This window comes from Macrobrachium rosenbergii, chromosome 37 (genome assembly GCF_040412425.1).
Source record: "Macrobrachium rosenbergii isolate ZJJX-2024 chromosome 37, ASM4041242v1, whole genome shotgun sequence".
In the NCBI taxonomy this organism is placed as follows: Eukaryota; Metazoa; Arthropoda; class Malacostraca; order Decapoda; family Palaemonidae; genus Macrobrachium; species Macrobrachium rosenbergii.
Window position 1 is genome coordinate 655,258 of NC_089777.1, and position 20,635 is coordinate 675,892.

General features: G+C 42.1%; 1 protein-coding gene across 2 annotated transcripts in view; it reads left to right on the forward strand.

Moving 5' to 3' along the window:
• LOC136825236 (cytoplasmic 60S subunit biogenesis factor ZNF622-like) overlaps nt 1-20,635 on the forward strand; it is a 405,172-nt gene that overhangs the window by 287,075 nt on the left and 97,462 nt on the right. For both annotated transcript variants that reach the window (XM_067081270.1, XM_067081269.1), the window contains exon 8: nt 15,012-15,129. In XM_067081270.1, coding sequence (XP_066937371.1) covers nt 15,012-15,129 — 118 coding nt within the window. The remainder of the gene's footprint in view (nt 1-15,011; nt 15,130-20,635) is intronic.

The following is a 20,635-nucleotide window of genomic DNA, read 5'->3' on the forward strand; positions in this document are numbered from 1 at the left end:
ACCTAAATAACTTACCAAGTAATTACGTTGCTATTAGTTCCTACTTCCGCAGCAGCTTAAGTTTTTTAAAATTCGTGGTAGCGCTCCATTGTTTTGGTGTAGGTAACTGATCCTACCCACTTTCGGGGAAGATTAGGTACAATCCGGCTCAGGGGCTCAATTTGTTCTTGCCGCTCAGCGACTGAACATCAGTTGTTGGGTAGCTTTTCTTTTTGGTGTGATATCACTGGTTGGTTGCGGACATTCTCCAACTTTTGTTGAAGCACTCTGTTCATTTTGGTAGCCCTAATTTTGTTAGCTTAGCTAGTTTTCCCACTTGTGACTAACTATGTCAGACTCCAGTTCTCATAGTACAGTATTAGGTATTGCTGCAAGACTACATTGACTTCTTCCAAATATGACACTCATGATTTGTAGTTCTTGTAGAGGACAAGCTTGTTCTCCTGACCTCAGTTGTGGCAAGAGTAAGGAATGGAATCAGGGGACATTCAACTCCTGTGACTGCCTTTTCCCTTATTCCAAGTTCTATTACTCTGCCATTAACTCTGTTACCTGGCTCCCAACCGTCCGAGCCCAGTGCCTTAGCCAGCCTCGAAGCCAGGGTAGATAAAAAGTTTAATGTATTAGTGGATACCATAACCCAGCTTGGGTCTTCAGTTAAGATCCTGATGGATCAAATGAATGCGTGTAATGTACTAATGTTGGTGCTAGTGTTGTGTCACTGGAAGAGGTGACTACTCGTCCCACCGACGCTCCTAGACTAAGGCCCCTGCCAAACTCCCCTAACCCTGGGAGGAGGCAAACCGGACATCCAAGGGAGGTCAGTGGGGTTTTCCCACGGGTAGTTGCCCCCTCAACTGAGCCTGTTGTGCATTCCCAGGACATGATGGTGGACAGCCAAGGTGAATGTACATGCCTTGTTGTCGAGTGACTCTGATTCCGACTCGGACAAGAGGCATAGTTGGTGCTTTTCCGAGTCTTCCAGGCCGTGCAGCCCCTGAGCATGGTCCTCTGCTTCCTTGTAAGTGTTCCAGTGATCTGGATCATACAGCTTCTGGGACCAGAAAAGCGCCCTGATGTCTCCTGAGTACTTTGTTCCCAAGCGCTTGCTTAAGAAGAGTTCCGAGGGGCCAGTAGCGGCCAAGCGCCCAGTGGTAGTCGAAATATTGTGCTAGAGACTTCTCGTTTGTTGCAAAATGAAGGTAAATGATTGAATATTACTAGAATGTAAGAGTTTTAGCTTACAATTGCATTTTCTACCATTTTGGTCCTGTCAAATTTGACCGAAGGTTGAAATGTTGGCACTTACCGTGGTTTATATGAAAATATTTCAAAACTGATAAAAAAATACAACCATTACCCTCATTTTGTTGTATTCTACATGAAAAAGCACACATTTTCATATATAAAACTTTATGTAACGACCAATATAAAACGGTGCAAAAATTACGACAAAGTGACTAAAAAAATTCTGAGATTTTCAGCAGAGTTAGAGCGCGCTGATGTAAGGAAAAAGTTTTTTTCAAAAATTCACCATAAATCAAAATATTGCGCTAGAGACTTCTCGTTTGTTGCAAAATGAAGGTAAATGTTTGAATATTACTAAAATGTAAGAGTTTTAGCTTACAATTGCATTTTCGACCATTTCGGTCAAGTCAAAGTTGACCGAAGGTTGAAATGTTGGCACTTATCGTGATTTATATGAAAATATTTCAAAACTGATAAAAGCTACAATGAGTTATTTTTTGTTGTATTCTACATGAAATTGCACACGTTTTCATATATAAAAATTTATGTAACGGCTAATAGAAAATGGTGCAAAAATTACGACAAAGTGACTAAAGAATTTCTGAGATTTTCAGCATGAATTCGTAATGCGCGGATGTAAAATCAAGTTTTTTCAAAAATTCACCATAAATCGAAATATTGTGCTAGAGACTTTCCGTTTGTTGCAAAAAAATGAAGGTAAATGATTGAATATTACTAGAATGTAAAGTTTTAGCTTAAATTTGCGTTTTTTTGACCATTTCTTTTCGAGTCAAAGTTGACTGAAGGTTGAAATTTTGGCACTTATCAGTGATTTATATGAAAATATTTCAAAACTGATAAAAGCTACAATGACTTATTTTTTTGTATTCTACATGAAATTGCACACGTTTTCATATATAAAAATTTATGTAAAATAATAGAAAATGGTGCAAAATTACGACAAAGTGACTAAAAATTTCTGAGATTTTCAGCAGAGTTGGCTGATGCTTTCTTTTATCTGAATGAAATTTATGGCGCATGCACCTTGCTGAACAGCTTGTCTTGGACTGTAAACAAAACAACAGTGTGATCCGTGAACTCCCAGCATCCCTCAAAGCGTGTGATTTAAAATTTTTTTGCAAACTAGGCTTATAAGTATTTTTCCGCAAATATTTAAAAAAAACTTTCTGTAGGTGACGTATTTTACGTCCACTCGGCACCCGACAGACAATTTTTGTCGATGTAAAATACGTCCAGTGGGCGTTAGAGGGTTAATTGCCCACCTCAGCCACCCCTCATTCAGTTTTCCTTGGGCTAGAAGATCCCTGGCTGCGTCACACAATTCTTGAGGGCAAGCAAGATGAGGCTCCGCCCAATTGTTGGCCACATTGGTGACGCTATTTATTTCTCTGCCACACCTTGATACTATTAAGCCGAATTTTTTCATAACTGGTATTCCAGCTGTGCAGGAGAATATCCCAATGTAAAGTCCTCAGGTGTGTATGGTAGGAAAAATAAAAATTGATTAAAAATTTGTAATATCAAAACATGATTTTGTCTTATATTTTATGTTTTATGCTAGTCGCATTTTCAGTAACCCATATAATATTAGGATAACCCATTTTCATCAGTAATCCCATCCTCTTGTTAAATAAAATTAAAATAAGGTAGTCCTTGGTTAATGGCTGGGGTTCCATTTCCAGCCGAGCACTGGTAACTGAAAATCACTGATAATTATAGTAATAAATGGCATTTACAATGTTTTAAGTGCCAATAAACCACTTATTGGCGCTGTTAACTGGTGTTAACCTCTTATCGGCACTGATAAACCGCTTACCAACACCAATAAACCGCTTACTGACACCGATAAATTGCTTACTGGTACCGATAATCAACTTCCCAAAAGCCAAAAATTGCTTATTTACCAAAAATATCCATAACGCAACAAAACCAGAGTAGCTGTTAACCGGCCTTCTTTACTGAGGAGGACTGCCTATAATAAAACTAGTCTTTACTAACTCAGTAAATTTCATTTTGTTCATGCAACTTACCTGGCAGATATATATATAGCTGTATTCTCCAAGTCCGACAGAATTCCAAAACTTACGCACACGCGAGTGGGGCCAGGTGGTTAATACCCATTCCCGCCCCTGGGAGGCGGTATCAGAACCATTCCCATTTTCTATTCAGATTTTCTCTGTCGCCGGTACTGTCAACAACTGTTTTCAGTACCTCCGTCTTTGGATTTCGTAAACTTGTTATTTTCCACTTAAGTATTCTATTTGACTTTTGGTTTTTGTCTTTGGATTGTGGATTGGCATACGCTTTTGTGGAATTTGCTTTTGATTGCTCTTTGGATGATGTCTGGATCTAGTTATGCTAGCTTCAGAGTATGTTGTGTGAATGAGTTTAAGGTGAGGCTACCGAAAGTTTCGGTAGATCCTCACTTTACATGCATGAGGTGTAGGGGGCAGGTTTGCTTGATAAATGATCGCTTACTTTGCCTCCCACCCTGCTAATTTATTAGTTCAGGATTTCATTCTCGCACTAATAGTGCTCCTTTTTGCATCTGGAAGATGGCTAACAAATATTATCTATTGCGAAGGTGCATAGATTGTAGTGTTACTGGAGTCAGCGATAATAAAGAAGAAACAATAGTAACGCTGGGTCAGTCAAAGTGCACGGTCGTGAAAACGGACTTCGTAAAGCGGACGCTGAAGAGGATATGTCAATAATAAAGTTTTCGTAACTATGTTGTTACAACAAAATCAAACACTTATGGAGTTATTAAAGGAAATGTAAGGTTTGTTTTTGGAGATAGTCTACCAGCAGCGGGACTAGAGTGACGTCACCCCAGGCAAATGGCTGCCTCCTAGTAAAAAACGTAAACAAACGCTTTCGAGAGTTCAAAGTAGCACGGTAAACTTTAAAGATGCCATAATTTACTCAGGTCGGTATCAAACATTAGTTTTAGTCAGGGTGAGGAGATAACCTACCATAATTTTAGTTAAAACGACGAGAATAGGTTTTATCTCTTCTCGAGACTGATTTAAATCTACCCACCCTAACGTGGGCAGCCAAATTCTAGTACTCGTAGGCTAGAAAGCGGGAGTTGAGACTTCCCAAGTAGGTAGCCTATTTCACAATATATTGACTGGGGGCCTTTCTGTCAAGCATGCTTCGTCTCCCAGTCGTGTTCACCGCCGCTGATCGATCGCCATCGTGACGCTCTGCTGCAGCGTGGCGCTCCGCAAGCAGCTATCCTGGGCGCTTCTGTTCTCCTGCTCGTCAGGGCGCTCCTCTCGCTGCCGTGCAGGGCGCTCCAGCTGGACCGCCATCGTGACGTTCCGCAAACAGCTATCCTGGGCGCTTCTGGCTGCTCGTCAGGACGCTCCTCTCGCTGCCATGCAGGGCGCTCCTGCAAGCCGGCCTGGACCGACTGGTCGCTCGTGACGCTCCGCAAGCAGCTATCCTGGGCGCTTCTCCCTTAGCTGCTCTTCAGGACGCCCTGCTCCTCTCGCTGCCGTGCAGGGCGCTCAGCTGGACCACCAGCGTGGCGCTCCGCAAGCAGCTATCCTGGGCGCTTCTGTGCTGCTCGTCAGGGCGCTTCTCTCGCTGCCGGCAGGGCGCTCAGCTGGACCGCCATCGTGGCGCTCCGCAAAGCAGCTATCCTGGACGCTTCTGTAGCTGCTCGTCAGGGCGCTCCTCTCGCTGCCGTGCAGGGCGCCGGATGGACTCTCGGGAGGGCGCCTCTTTGGTTGCTCAGTGAAGCTTCAGAGCAATCAAAGTCTGCATGAAAGCGTTCCAAGCAGATCCCATCTGCGTGTTGGACCGCAAGGCCTTATATCCTTCGTTTCTCCCCCCTTGAAGAGGGAGAAGTCTCTTGTGAGTCGGAGCCTGCAGTCCTTGAGCAGCCTCCCCTTCCTCGCTTCTTTGACTACCAGGTGTTAGCCGGCCTTTCTTAAGGACTTGTTTGGCGACAAGTTTCAAACCCTCGGCCACTCTCTCTCCTCCTTCGCAGTTTGCTTCGTCCTGAGTCACAGGAGAGCGCCTGGTTTTGTCAAGATGACTTCGTCTCTGGCGACGAAGAAGGCCTTCAAGAAGGTTAACACTTGGATGGAGGAAGGAAGACCCAAAGCAAGACTTCTTTTGCCCTGCCTCCATCCAAGCTGAGCGGCAAGGCAGGTATGTGGTAAGAGACCGGGGAGGGCGTTGGCTCAAGAGTTCCTTCCTTGTCCCAGGGAGACTTTGCTAGCCTTGTGTCGCCAACCAGAAGGTCCCTCCTGTCGGCTGCCAAAGTGTCCTGGACTATGTCGGAGACGGATCACCATTTGAAAGGACTGTTTCAACCATGGAGGTCTTCAATTTCCTGGACTGGTGTTTGGGGGCTCTAGATGTCAGGATTAGGAGTCCCTGACTCGATCTGCCTGGGGAGCTGTCCAGCGTGTTGAACTGCATGGACAAGGCAGTCAGGGATGGCTCAGAGGAACTGGCTGCCCATTTCCTCTTTTACTGTCACGCTACGGGCCTCTTGAAGAAGAACGTTGGCCTTGTATCTTTTGTAACCCTTACAGCCTATGGCCCTACATTTGCAAGAGAAGGCTCCTCACCAGCCTTCTTCAGGCCATACCTCTTGGCGTTAAGAAGAAGCCCTTTCGTGGAGGACCTTCTTCTAGATCGAAGACTCACCAGGTAGAGCCCCTTCTAAGACTCAGGGCAAGAAATGACTCAGCCCTTCAGGGATCTGTCAGGCTCCTCCTGGAGAGAGAGAGGGACGGATTCCTTCAAGAGAAGCAACAGATCCTTTTCGAGCTATTAGAGCAAATGCTCGAGCCAGAGCTGTGGAGCAAGTCCTGGAGCTGGACTCCCTGCTCTCAAATGCTCGAGAAAGATTCTACAAGTCCGACTGTTCCCGGGCTTAGTTTTCTGGTTCCGAAACAGTCAGGAGGATTGAGACCAGTCCTGATGTCAGTAGACTGAACCATTTCATGGTGAAGGAGAAGTTCACGAATGGAGACGTCCCAGTCTGTTTTAGGAGCATTAAGACCAGGAGATTCGATGGTTTCGCTCTGGACTTACAGGACGCTTCCTTTCACGTTCCCATACATCCCCAGTCGAGGAAGTATTTGAGGTTTGTACTAGGGGGGGACGAGTGTTTCAATGCAGAGCTCTTTGCTTCGGGCTAAGCACAGCTCCCATGATCTTCACGTTTATCATGAGAAATGTGGCGAGATGGCTTCACTTGGCGGGTATTAAGTATCTCGCTTTACCTGGCGATTGGCTCATCCGAGCCTCTTCACAGTCAAGGTGTCTGGAGGACCTGAATGCACGACTTTAGAGTTGACAAAGTCCCTAGGACTTCTAGTGAACGAAGAAAAGTCCCATCTGATCCCGACGCAGTCCATCGTCTATCTGGGGATTCAGATGGATTCAGTGGCTTTTCAAGCTTTTCCATCCCAGGAACGTCAGTAGCAATGCTTAGAAAAAGTCTCATCCTTCCTAAGGAAGGAAATATGCTCAGTGAGGGAATGGATGAGTTTGCTGGGGACCATTTCCTCTCTGGAGAAGTTTGTTTCCCTGGGAAGACTTCATCTCAGGCCGCTCCAGTTTTTCCTGGCAGAAAACTGAATAGACAAGGAGAATCTAGAGGAGACCCTGAAGATCTCTCCCGTTTTCAAAGATTCACCTGAGGTAGTGGCTCGACCCTCGAGGTTGGCGGAAGGGGTTTCTCTATGCCTTCAGAGCCCCGACCTGGTGTTGTTTTCCTACGCTCCCAGGGAGGGATGGGGAGCAATACTAGGAGGGGAGAAAGTGTCAGGCACCTGGAGAGGGGAACAGGTGTCCTGGCACATCAATCTCAAGGAATTGGGCGATCCTGCTGGCCCTTCAATCCTTCGAGCCAAGTGTCAGGCCGAGTCGTACAAGTAAATTCAGACAACTCCACAGCCCTGGCATTCCTCAAGAAACAGGAGGAACTCATTCCCGGTCCCTGTTCGCCCCTGGCGAAGGAGATCCTGCTTTGGGCCCATGCGCGGGGATCACGATCCTCACGAGGTTTGTTGCAGGAGTGGAGAATTTCCGCGGACCTTCTCGGTCGACAGCGGCAGCTTCTACCGACCGAGTGGACCCTTCACGAGGAAGTATGTCAGGAGCTGTGGAGGTTATGGGGACGTCCCTTGGTAGATCTGCTCAGGCAGCCCCATTTCGAAAGGTACCTCAAAACTTCCCGCTCTGAGTCTACCTGCATTCAGACTATCAGCCGACAACAAGGATCTTCGGGGACGATCTCTTGAGATCCTTTGAGACTGTCAAGGAGACCTCATTCAGGACGCCTCCTGGAACCTGGATGTCGTCCTAAATTTCTTATGTCAAATACCTTTGAGCCTCTTTCTTGAGGTCATGTCGTCTCAAGAATGTGACAAGGAAGGTTTTTTTTCTAACTGCTCTGCCTACTCAGACAACCCCACTTGAGAGTTAGTGAACTTCAGGCTATCAATAATCATGACTAGGTTTTAGAGGCCATAATGCAGTATGTTCTCTAAGACCAGTTCTTCTGCTAAAACGAGAACCCGTCTACCCAGCAATTTGCCCAGGACCTTTAGATTAAGGGTATGACGGAAATTCTCGGACATGAACCAGAAAGAGTCATGTGTCCTGTCAGGGCTCTCAAATTTTATTTGCAGAAGACTTGGGAAAAGTCGCAGGTCCTTCGGACAGTCTGTGGTGCTCTGTCAAGAGGCTTTTTGCCTCTTTCTAAGAATGCACTGGCTTGCTTTTTAGAAGCACCATTTTAGATCACTTTCCGGCGTTCAAGACAGTGACTTGAGTCTTTTGAAGTTAAGGCTCGGAAGTTAGAGCCATTGCAACCTCGGTGGCTTTCCAGAAAAACATGTCCCTTTATTCTTCTGGGTACCACCTTCTGGCAAATTAAAAGCAGTTCGATGTTAAACTTCACATTACTTGTGGGGCGTGAAGGCGACATACGATGACTTGTTCCTAGGACCATACGTTTCCGCACTCCAGATCGGCCCCCATAACACTTCTAGGCCTGGACCTCTGTCGGACTCCCAGGACCAGGGAGAGGGCAAGTCAAAGCCACAGGAGGGTTTGCCCTTTAGGGGCTTCCCACCGATCTGGCGTCCCTTAGGCAGGACCTGTTGTCGCTTCTGCAGACACAGTGTTGCGGGCAGGGAGCGATACTCATCCTATCCTTTAGAGGTTAGGAAGTATATTTTAATCTTGATTTTGTTTTTTTACGTCAGATCCGTCCCATAAGCTTCTAGGCCTGGACCTCTGTCGGACTCCCAGGACCAGGAGAGGGCATGTCGAAAAGCCGCAAGAGGGTTTTCGGAGGCTTCCCCGATCTGGTGTCCCTTTTGGCAGGACCTGTTGACGCTCTAGGTCAGGTGGTTGTCGTTGCTCCTTTTGCCCTCACAGTATGGCCTTATGATCTAGTCCCATTGTGGTCACGCCCCGTGGACAGATCATCTAGAACTCACCAGCTATATAGGTCACTACCTTGCTGGAGACTCTAGTAAAGCAGAAGCAGGCTTGGGTGACAGTAATCACGAAGTCAGCTATGCTAACATAGGCCTGGACCTCTGTCGGACTCCCAGGACCAGGGAGAGGGGTTGGTTTTCTGCGCCCTTCAGGTCCCTGTAAGTTGGTCTTATGATCTAGTCCCATTGTGGTCATGCCCCCGTGGACAGATCATCTAGAACTCACCAGCTATATAGGTCACTACCTTGCTGGAGACTGTAGTAAAGCAGAAGCAGGCTTGGTGACTGTAATCACGAAGTCAGCTATGCTAACAAGTAAGAACCAAGGCGTCAATCGCTTCTACATATATTTGTTTCCTAAATCCTATTCTGTCTCTTCCCACCTCCAATGGTGGGATTCAGCTATATATATATCTGACAGGTAAGTTGCATGAACAAAATGATATTTTAATGATAAAATAAAGTTTGTTCATACTTACCTGGCAGATATATATAATCATAGTGCCCACCCTCCTCCCCTCAGGAGACAGTGGCACTAGAAAATCTGAATAGAAAATGGGAATGGTTCCTGATACCCGCCTCCCAGCGGCGGGAATGGGTATTAATCACCTGGCCCCACTGTGTGCCGCGAGTTTTTGGAATTCTGTCGGACTTGGAGAATACAGCTATATATATATCTGCCAGGTAAGTATGAACAAACTTTATTTTATCATTAAAATATCATTTTTAGTAGATGCTTGTAGAGCTAATTTCATTTTTGGTAGATTATACTAGGCTAGTCTTTCAAATAAAATTACCAAACTTATGGATTATATAACTATTCTTAACCCGTCTCTTATATTAACCCTTAAACGCCAAAGCCCTATTTACAAAAACGTCTCCCATATGCCGGCGGTGTTCGGGAGCTAGCGCCGAAGCGGAAAAAAAGTTTTTTTCAAAAAATCACAGCACGCTTAGTTTTCAAGATTAGGAGTTCATTTTTGGCTCCTTTTTTTCTCATTGCCTGAAGTTTAGTATGCAACCATCAGAAATAAAAAAAAATATCATTATCATATATAAATATTGGAATATATGACAGCGAAAAAAAACAAAACTCGTATATAATTGTATACAAATCGCGCTGTAAGCAAAACGGTTAAAGCTAATGAGTTAATTTGTTTTAGTTGTATTGTACACTAAATTGCGATGATTGTGGTATATAACAGACTGTAAAACGATTAAAGCAACACAGAGAAAATATTATCACAAAATGATGCATGAATTAAATTTTGCTCCACGTAAAAAAGTTTTTTCAAAAATTCACCATAAATCGAAATATTGTGCTAGAGACTTTCCAATTGTTTCAAAATGAAGAAATTGATTGCATATTACTAGACTGTAAGTTTTTTTAGCTTACAATTGCATTTTTACCATTTCGATCGAGTTAAAGTTGACCGAAGGTTGATTTTTTTATTTATCGTTATTTATATGAAAATATTTCAAAAATGGTAAAAGCTAAAGCATGATTTATTTTTGTTGTATTTTACATGAAATTGTGCACATTTTGATGTATAACACTTTATGTAACGAATAATATAAAACGGCGAAAAAATTACGACAAGGTGACTCAAGAAATGCTAGGATTGTTAGCGGAGTTCGCGCGTGTGGATGGAAGGAAAAAGTTTTTTTCAAAAATTCACCATAAATCGAAATATTGTGCCAGACTCTCCGTTTGTTGCAAAATGAAGGTAAAGGATTGATTGTTACTAGAATGTAAGAATTTTTGGAGTACGATTGCGTTTTTAGCATTTCGATCGAGTTAAAGTTGACGAAGGTTGATTTTCTATTTATCGTTATTTATATGAAAATATTTCAAAAATGGTAAAAGCTAAAAGTATGATTTATTTTTGTTGTATTCTACATGAAATTGCGCATTTTGTTGTATAACACTTTATGTAACGAATAATATAAAGCAAGAAAAAATTACGACAATGTGACTCGAGAAATGCTAGGATTTTCAGCGGAGTGAAAAGGAAAAGTTTTTCAAAAATTCACCATAAATCGAAATATTGTGCTGGAGACTTTCCGTTTCTTGCAGAATAAAGGTAAATGATTGATTGTTACTAGAATGTAAAATTTTGGCTTCGATTGCGTTTTTGAGCATTTGGTCGAGTCAAAATTGACTGAGTGTTAAAATTTTGTCAGTTATCGTGATTTAAATGAAAATATTTCAAAACTGTTGAAAGCTAAAAGAATGATTTATTATTGTTGTATTCTACATGAAATTGCGCACATTTTGATGTATAACACTTTATGTAACGAATAATATAAAAACGCGAAAAAATTACGACAAGGTGACTCAAGAAATGCCAGGATTTTCAGCGAAGGAAAAAGATTTTTCAAAATTTACGGATGCCCCTTAGGACACCCCGATGCTTCTAGGGGTCGTAAAAGGCACAGGATGTGGTCCTTGGTCCCCCGCCGGTCTTTGGCTGCACAACACGGCGTTGAGAAGCTGGGTCATCTTGGGTGCTTGGTCCCTCTCCAGCATCCCAGTCTAAAACTCGTCTCACACGCTCACTACCGACAGGCAGCATGCGCCTTTCACGGTCCTGACGACGTTGGGACATCTCTGCAAACGTCCTGTTGCCTCACAAATACGCAAAACACTCGCCAAAGTTCTGCAAAACACAGATCGTCAAAAAATCGCTCTCGGACGATGCGGCGCTGATGCTTTCTGAATGCGGGAAGGAGGAAATTCGCGCATGCGCGTCTGGGTGGCGCTTATAAACAAAACAACAGCTTGATCCGTGAACTCCCAGCATCGCTCAAGGCGCGTGATTTAAAACCTTTCGCAAACTAGGCCTATAATTATTTTTCTGCGAATATTTAAAAAAAGCATTTTTAGTCGACGTATGGTACGTCCACTTGACACCCAACAGACAATTTTAGTCAACGTATGGTACGTCCAGTAGGCGTTTAAGGGTTAACAGCCACTTACTATTGTGTTAACACAACTTAACAAAAAGTTGCCATAAACAAATCGAGAAACAAATGTTTTGCGATTTTGAAGGATTTTAATTTAACAGATGTTAACTTTTGTATATCAGAGTTACATTTATTTTATGTACAAAAACGAAAATAATTCCAGTAATAATTGATTTCTTTTAGCAGCCAAAAAATTATTCTAATATTTTGGTGGTAGGCCTCAATCAGCTGATTTGGAGAATATACATATTAGCCTAGCCTACTTAACCCTCTCACGCTTACGAGGGTTCCTATAGCGCTACCCGACTTATACCGTGGAGGGAAAAGTGGGGCTCGCGCAGAAAAGTTTCTTTGTAAAATTCGATACATCCAAACTATAACTGATATACGCTTCTGGTTTGTTTTATGGTGTCGGCAAGTGATTGAATTTTTTCCTAAAGCAATCAGAAAATCTTTGCAAGGCTTAGAAATAATGAAAAAGACGTGACGAATGTGAAATTTTTAAGGAAAATCATAGATATTTTTTTGAAATAATCATGAAAAATATAATAATTAGGTTTGGGGAGTTTATTTTATAACTAAATTGTGCAGAAATGTTTGAACTTTCACGTGGAAGCAATCATTTTGCTATAAATGTGTTTGGTAATTAGCTGTTACCGATTAAAAAATGCTAATTTTTAACCGAGTGCAATTTTCAAATTTTCCAACCTACTTATGTAGACGTTTTGCATCATACCTAAGTAAGGAATAAAGATAGAAAAAATATAAAGATGGCATTAGAAAGCTGAATAAATTTGCTATAAAACAAACACAAGAAGTATATATGTATTGGTAGAATAAAATTGAGCAATTGTCGTTAGATTACGGACAATCTTTTTTTTTTTTTTTCCTAAGAAAATATAGGCAGCAAATATTATATAGAAATGTTGATATTTTTACATTTTTCTGTTCAGCACAGTAAAGTACAAAGAATGGCCGTTTGAATGATATACATGCGCATTGAAGTTATTTATAGATGCACAAAGAGGCGTACAAAAAATCATCTATGCATCCATAAATTTCGGCCGAACTATGGCTTTCAACACGTATTTATATACACTGACATTTTTCATAATTACTCGGTATTAAATAATGCTATAAAAAAACTGAAAACTGCGATGGAAAGTTTAATAAATTTCCTATATATATATATTACCTAAAATCAATAGGTGTTCCCAGTAAATAATTGAGCAATTGAAGCTCAAAGACGTAAGTTTTGTTTTTTTCATGTAAAGTCAATTGTTCGCTAAAGATTTTTATATAGAAACGTTGATATTTTTACATTTTGCCATTCAGCACAAGAAAGTACAAAGAATGGCCGTTCAAATGATATATAATATGTGCACATTGAAGTTCTTTACAGATGCACAAACAGGCATACGAAAAATTATTCACGCACTTGTAAGCCCTAGTCCATTGTTCTTCACTACTATATTTATCTTATCGAAAAATACTTGAAATATTATTCAAAATACTCAACAATCACTTGCAAACACACGCCATTATTCTTCACTATTTATCTTATCAGAAAATACTTGAAATATTCAAAATACTCAACAATCACTTGCAAACACTTTTATAACAATAACAAAAGCAAAAGCACTTCACAAACGCAGATAAATGACGACAAAGCAAAAAAACGTGAGAGCGCTAAAAAGACATGCTGAACTCGGTCAAAACAGGAGGTGAACTGCTTGAGTTTGGGGAGGACTGCGGCGCATGCGCAACACCTATCGGTTTCCTGTTTACGTTTTCTTGTAGGTCCAAGGTCTACCCACACAGTAAAATATCAGTTTCATCGTCATATTTGACTTATGCAAATGGGTACTTTTGCAGCCTAGGCTAGTAGTTCACACATTTTGTATCTCATGTATGGTAATATGATATTGTAACAGCTGATAAGAAAGTTGCTGTATAAAAATAAATTAATGGTAATAAAACCATTGTAGGCTGTGGGTGAACATAGGCGGGCTACTTACCTACCGAATTGTGTGTTGTTTACAAAAGAGAGTAAAAGGCTTTTAACCCTTAAGGGATGGACTAAATATATATTAAAAACACCCCCAGACTGGGCAAACTTTAAAGTTGGACAATTTAAGAAAACACCAATGGAAAGAGGAAGATTTGCAAATGCACATGGTGTAAGAAAAAAGATCCTAAGAATTGTATGTACCTTCCACAGGAAGTTGAAAGTGAATATTTACAACCCTGTGCAGGGCCGCCTCTTTTCCAAGACACTCATAAAAATATGCTAATTTTACAGGTATACATGTTTTTTTTCTAATAATTTATTTTATTTTATTTTACAAAATTTTAAGTATAGCCTATACAATATCATAACAGATAAGAACTAAAATCGGTAACAAATTCTGAGTATATTTATTGTAAAATATTTATGAGATTTACTGAGATGGGGAGATGCAGTACCTTTTTGTGAGGTACAAATGCTTTTTGTAATATTTCTCCACACTTTTCTTTGTAATATTACAATTATAGCCGACATACTATCATAAAAGATGAGAACTAAAACCAACAGCAATCCCTGGGTATAGTTATGAACAAATAAATAAAAAGACATCGTGGGATAGAGAGGTGTAATATATTTCCCCCATCAATTCTCAAGGCACACAGATCCCCCTCTGTTCTGTGCTGAGCTACTACAATTGCCATAAGTCATTTATGGACCATTGACGTGATATGAACATCTTTCATGCTAAACTCATCCAAATCGTATGGCGCGTAATATTAATACTGTACTCATATGAGTTAGCCCGCCCATCACTCAAAACCTGTTAAAGATCATCATACGATCATGCCCATCCATTAAGGGTTAAAATGTATTATACAGTATATTTTGTTACAAATAATGGAAAAGAGATAGATACTGTAATTGTCTTTTGCATAAAGTTTTCAGTTTAAAGTGTGATGGTTGTTGTTTATAAGCATATTAAGTGTTTATAGTTATGTGGTGTTGACAAGGTGGGGCTAATGTACAGGGTTACTGTTTAACACTCATGGTTTTTTTACTTGCATTTATCCAGATTTCACATTGATCTGACAGGGCCTCTAATAATCTAGATAATCATAGATTACTACAGTATTTCATTTAGATTTTTTGCCAGACAAACAAAGTGTAGAAATATTTATTTACAGTATTATTAAATGAATAAGATCATTGCCATGAAACTCTCTGATTGAGAATGAGTTTGGTTTGTTCAAAGAGATAAACTTTTTCATGCGATGTTCTTAATGTTTCAGGCCAAGGGACAAGTGGTGGTGATGAAGTAGTTATGAATATTTTGTCTGGAGATGACTTTCAGTTGGTCCTACCCTCTGGGGCCATTGTAGGTCACAGAACTCTGATGAGATATTATCGGTAAGCCAAGTGTTCTCAAGTTTTGTTTAAATTTTTATCACATCTGTTTTCCATTAACAAATAATTGAACAGATGTTAGTGCCCGAAAATTAGTTATGTAATGTAAAGTACCATAAAAATCTGATGCAGAGAATGTGTAATTGTGTATGTATATTTTAGTTTTGCCTGTTCTTATTTCTTTCTTTTGTATATTCTAATAAAACTCATAAGTTCATTTGTATGCAAGGTAATACATTAGCATTTGACTAACAACTAAAAAAAAAGAGAGATAATTTAGCTCTTTACTTATACAGTACTGTATGTTCTCTCCTAAAGACTGGTATACATGAAATTTCCTTTACCATGAAGACTTGTTTGAAAACTATGTATGTTAAGACCCTTTGGACTTACTAAGTTTTTGAGTATTGATGCTAACTTTCCCAGCCTCCTCTAACATAACCTTTCCTGACCTAACTCAACCTTACATAAGCCCAAACCCTCGCCACCCTTTGGGAACCCAAAAACAGAAGTCAGTCCTTGTCTTGCCATGTTAATGGTCTTTAGAGAGAAATGAAACCAAATATTTCATACTTGTTTATCACTGCTTTAGACAAAGGGCAAACACATTTAACATTTTTTTTGTAGTGGGTTTTTCCAAAAGTAAGCTTAGAATATAAATTACAAAAACTGTAATCTTCCTTATAGAAATTTAAAGGTAGAGCAAGATAGGAAAAACTAGTTACAATCAGCACGAGTGTGTTATTAATATTCATATTCTTATTTTTATTTACCATTGTAACATACAGTATCTTGTTTATAAAAAATTATAATTTTACTACGTAAAAAAATTGAAAATTTCAAACCCGTTACTGTAAGGTAGCCTGTTTTGTGTCATGAAATCCTAAACAGTGTGATAAGTAAAAATATCAGCTGGCCTAACTAGGTCAGCTCATGCATGTAAGGTTCCTCAGGTCCCTGGTTGTTAAACATCACTTTATGTACTGTAGTTATATTCAGTTGCAAGAGAGTAACGATTAGGGTTAGACGGCGAGTACTGTACTGTACTGTACTCTTCGTATATGTTTTTATTAAGAAATTATTTGGAGTGAGTCTTACTTACTGTTAAAGTTAGCTTATGTCTTTGGGCCACTAGGTGCTATCAGCATTAAGAATAAACAAAATAAAACTTAGCTGACCCGCAGGGACTGTCTCTGTAATCGCCTGTTTCCCACAAATTGGCGTTAGAATGTTTACGTTCTTGTCAGAATTCTTCATACAGTGTCCTTGTGCATATGATGATAGGAGTCAGCAGTAATAATGTTGACTACAATGGACTTCTGCCTATTCATGGTTCTGGATTCATGGCTTCACCTATTTGCAGATTTTTCTGTGGAACGTATATACACATTATTCACAGGAAATTTCCCTATTCGCAGTATTTTTCATAGAGAAAAGGGATTTTGACAAAGGAAAAATCTATTTCTGAGGGAGGCCCCGTGTCACCCGGTGAAATTCCATACTAACACGAATTTCTAGGTAAAATATTGCTAGGTATACCAGAGAAAAAGAGCTTTCAGGAATGCTGGAGTTACTACCCCCAGATCGAGCGTCTTCCATAATGGAGACGTCGGTATAACCAAGGGTGAGTGAAAGGATCACAACCACAGAGCCACACTCGAAAGACATCCCCATGTCAAAACCCTCCGGAAAGAGTAGTGAGCCGTTTCAGCCCCTACGCTCATCCGCCCGCCAGGCCGGCGACTCCAGCGCCATCTACACTCATTCCAGACTAGCACCACCCCCAGGCTTGGCATGTGCAAGTAGGGGGGGGGGCAAACCAGCCTCTGGGAGGGTCACCGGGTGACACGGGGCCTCCCTCAGAAATAGATTTTTCCTTTGTCAAAATCCCTTTTCTGAGTCCAGCCCCGTGTCAGCCGGTGAAATAGTGACAGAGAATCATGCCAAGACTGCAAAACTACAGAAAAAAGTCAAGGTGATCTGAACAAAAAACACAGGCTATGAAAAATAGATTTAATTAAAATATCTCTCCACAGGAAAATAAGATTAGTAATAGGTAAGTACATTAATATAACCTTAAGAGTAAAGTACAAAAACAGGCACACAATGTAAATATAGGTGGAGTAAGATACATCCAGTAATATAAAATTACAAACGAGTAAATATAAACTTATACTTAAGAACAAAGAGAGAGATTTACAATATGAGAAATTTATGAGGTACATGGAGCAAAATAAAAACAGCCCAGTACCCCTAGGACAATCCAAATTCACAGCATGTCAATATACAATCACCAAGAAAGATAATATTAAGGGCAATAATAACATCAATTATGAGGAGCAAGGCAGTGAGGCATGATTGATCCAGAAGGGCAGGCAGAGAAATAAATGAGGCAGGCGGGCGGGGGGGAAAGGATTAAGGATAATTAAGGTGGGGGAATGACACTCCCCACAGCCACTGCTGAAAATTTTAGGGCTTCGAGTGATTTTAAATAATGGCGTTTAAACACTAGAGGTGAATTCCATCCCGTATACTTGGTAAGTTTAGCAAAATCCATATTATGAAAATAATTAGTGGAGGTAGCTACCGCACAGATATCATGAACCTTAGGGACTGAATCTGGGTTGGCTTGTTTAATAAAATGCAGAATTTGCTGCCTTATAGCATTCAACGAAAGAGTTCCACCTTTCTCCCTGATAAAAAGAGGACCCGACTTACACTGTGGAGTTCTTAGTAGGTAAGACTTTAAGGTATAGACTGGGCATAAGGACTGGTCCTGTGGAAGAGGCACCACCTTCCAAGGGGACCACCTGTCCTGAGGGTCTTCATTTTTAGCTAAAAATCTATGATCAGGGGAAAGGAGGACTTCTCCGGACGGGAGGAAATTAACAAAATCATCACCCCTAGTGAGAGCCGATAGCTCTGAAATTCTGGCACCTGAAGCCACGCTAATCAGAAATAAGGTTTTCCTTAACAGATCCATATAAGAACAATGTGAGTTGTCAATCTCAGATGCCAACTTAAGAACATCATTGAGGAACCACGTAACAGAATGTGGGTGTGTTACGGGTCTCAAACGAGCACATGCTCTAGGGATAGATGAAAAGTAAGAATCTGTAAGGTCAATTTTAAAACCATACAAAAATACCTTCTTCAAGGCTGACTTAGCTGTAGTAATAGTGGCCGGGGCAAGGCCTTTTTCAAACAATGATCTAAAGAAGGTAACCGCTAGGTTAGTAGTCATAGTTTGAGCTTCAGATGCCTTCAAAAAGGATGCTAATTTCTTGACTGCTGAATCATATTGTCTGAGAGTAGACTCTCTCTTATCTGATTCTAAAAACAGAGTGTTAACGGGGTCAATGTTTGCTCCCTTTTGAGCAGCGAACTTTACAAAGTCCATAAAACTAGGGCATTCTGAATTCTTAAGGAAGCTGACACAGTCTTGGTTTGTACTACTTGGGTCAATCTGGGATTGGGAATCTGATGACACCGCAACTTGAGTTCCTGAAGCAGAGGGAACCAGTTGCTCTTCGGCCAATAGGGGGCTATCAGAGCCTGTTGACCTTTGAATGACCTGAGTTTGTGCAGTACTTTCAATAACATGTTTATTGGGGGAAATAAGTAGATCTTCTCCCAATTGTTCCAGTCTATGGTCATTGCGTCCGTGGCATAACCCTTAGGGTCCAGGTTCGGGGCCACATAACAGGGAAGCTTGTAGTTGCTCTCCGTCGCGAACAGATCCACTTGGAGTCCTGGAACCCGGCGGCAAATCCAATTGAATGACTCTCCGTCCAGAGACCACTCCGTCTCCAACGGAGTGGCTCTGGACAGGGAATCCGCCACCACGTTCTGCATCCCCGCTAGGTTGGTGGCTGACAGATGCCAGCCGTGCTTGTTCGCCAGGGAGAAGATAGCTACCATCACCTGGTTTACGCGACCTGATTTGGAGCCGCCCCTGTTGATGCAATGAACCACCACGGCGCTGTCCAACACCAGCCTGATGTGAATCCGGCTGGGGGGGCGGATTTTCTTTAAAGTTAGAAATACCGCCATAGCTTCCAGGGTGTTTATATGGAACTGTTGAAACATTGTAGACCATGTTCCTTGTACTTTTTGTTTTGGCGAATACCCTCCCCAGCCGCTTAATGAGGCGTCTGTGTGAATTACCAGCGCTGGAGGAGGGAATTGAAACGGGACTGACTTTGACAGGCCACTGACTGTGGACCAAGGCCGCAGCCTCGCCTTCAAAATTCGTGGGATGGAAGAGACCTTGTCTCTGAGCCTGACATTGGCTCGTCTCCGCCACACTCTGTTTATGTCTTTTAATTTCGCTTTTAAGAGCAGGTCCGTCACTGAGGCAAATTGAAGGGAGCCGAGGATTCTCTCTTGGGACCGGCGGGATGCTGCTTTGTCCTTCAGAAATTTTCTGGTAACGGAGGCTATCTCCTTCCGTTTGGACGGCGGGAGGGATAGCGTGTACGAGGACAGATCCCACTGGAGGCCCAGCCACTGAAAGCGGGACTCCGGAGTCAAGCGGGACTTCTCCCTGTTCAGCCGAAAACCTAACGACTCCAGGAACTTGATGACTATGGCCGTAGCCTTCCGGCACTCTTGAACTGTTGGAGCCCAGATTATCCAATTGTCCAGGTACGCTGCTAGGGAGATCCCTCGGGACCGGAGCTGCTGAACTACTGCTTCCGCCAGCTTTGTAAATATCCTGGGGGCTATATTGAGACCGAAAGGCATGACCCTGAAGGAGTAGGCTTGCTTCCCGAGTCTGAAACCCAGGAAGGGAGAGAAGTTCCGCGCAACCGGGACGTGATAGTAAGCGTCTGAAAGATCGATAGAGGTGATGACGGCTCCACGCGGAAGTAGAGTCCGTACCTGAGCTACCGTAAGCATGCGAAATTTGTCGCATTTTATATAAAGATTTAGACGAGACAGATCCAGAATCACTCTTTGCTGACCGGAGTCTTTCTTTGGGACAGTGAACAACCTGCCTTGAAATTTGAGGTGCCTTATTTTCTTTATTGCTCGCTTGTTGAGCAGTTCTGCCACATAGTCCTGTAGGACTCTGGAGGGGGGTTGGTAAAACCTGATCAAGGGGGGGGGATCCTTGATCCAGCTCCAACCCAGACCTTTGGACACAATGCTGTGTGCCCAAGGACTGAAGGACCACTGGTCTCTGAACCAGTAAAGGCGACCACCTACCTGACTGGTCTCAGTGGGAGGAAGCAGGTTTGTTTCCTCTGCCACGTCCAGGTTTTCCTCTTGGGGCGGAGCCAGGTTTGCCTCTGTAAGGGGCCCGACCTCTTCCCCCCCTTGCGCTCCTATTAAGGCCGTGAAAGAACCCATGGCCCTCATAGGTAGGGTTGTACGCTGGTGAGGAGACGTACGAGGGTGCAGCAAGGGATTGGGCTGGTTGGACCAGCACGTATTGTTGGGGATGAGCCTTGGAGGTGGAGGGCTGGGCCACCGCCGAGACCGGGACAGCTTGGACGACCGTCTG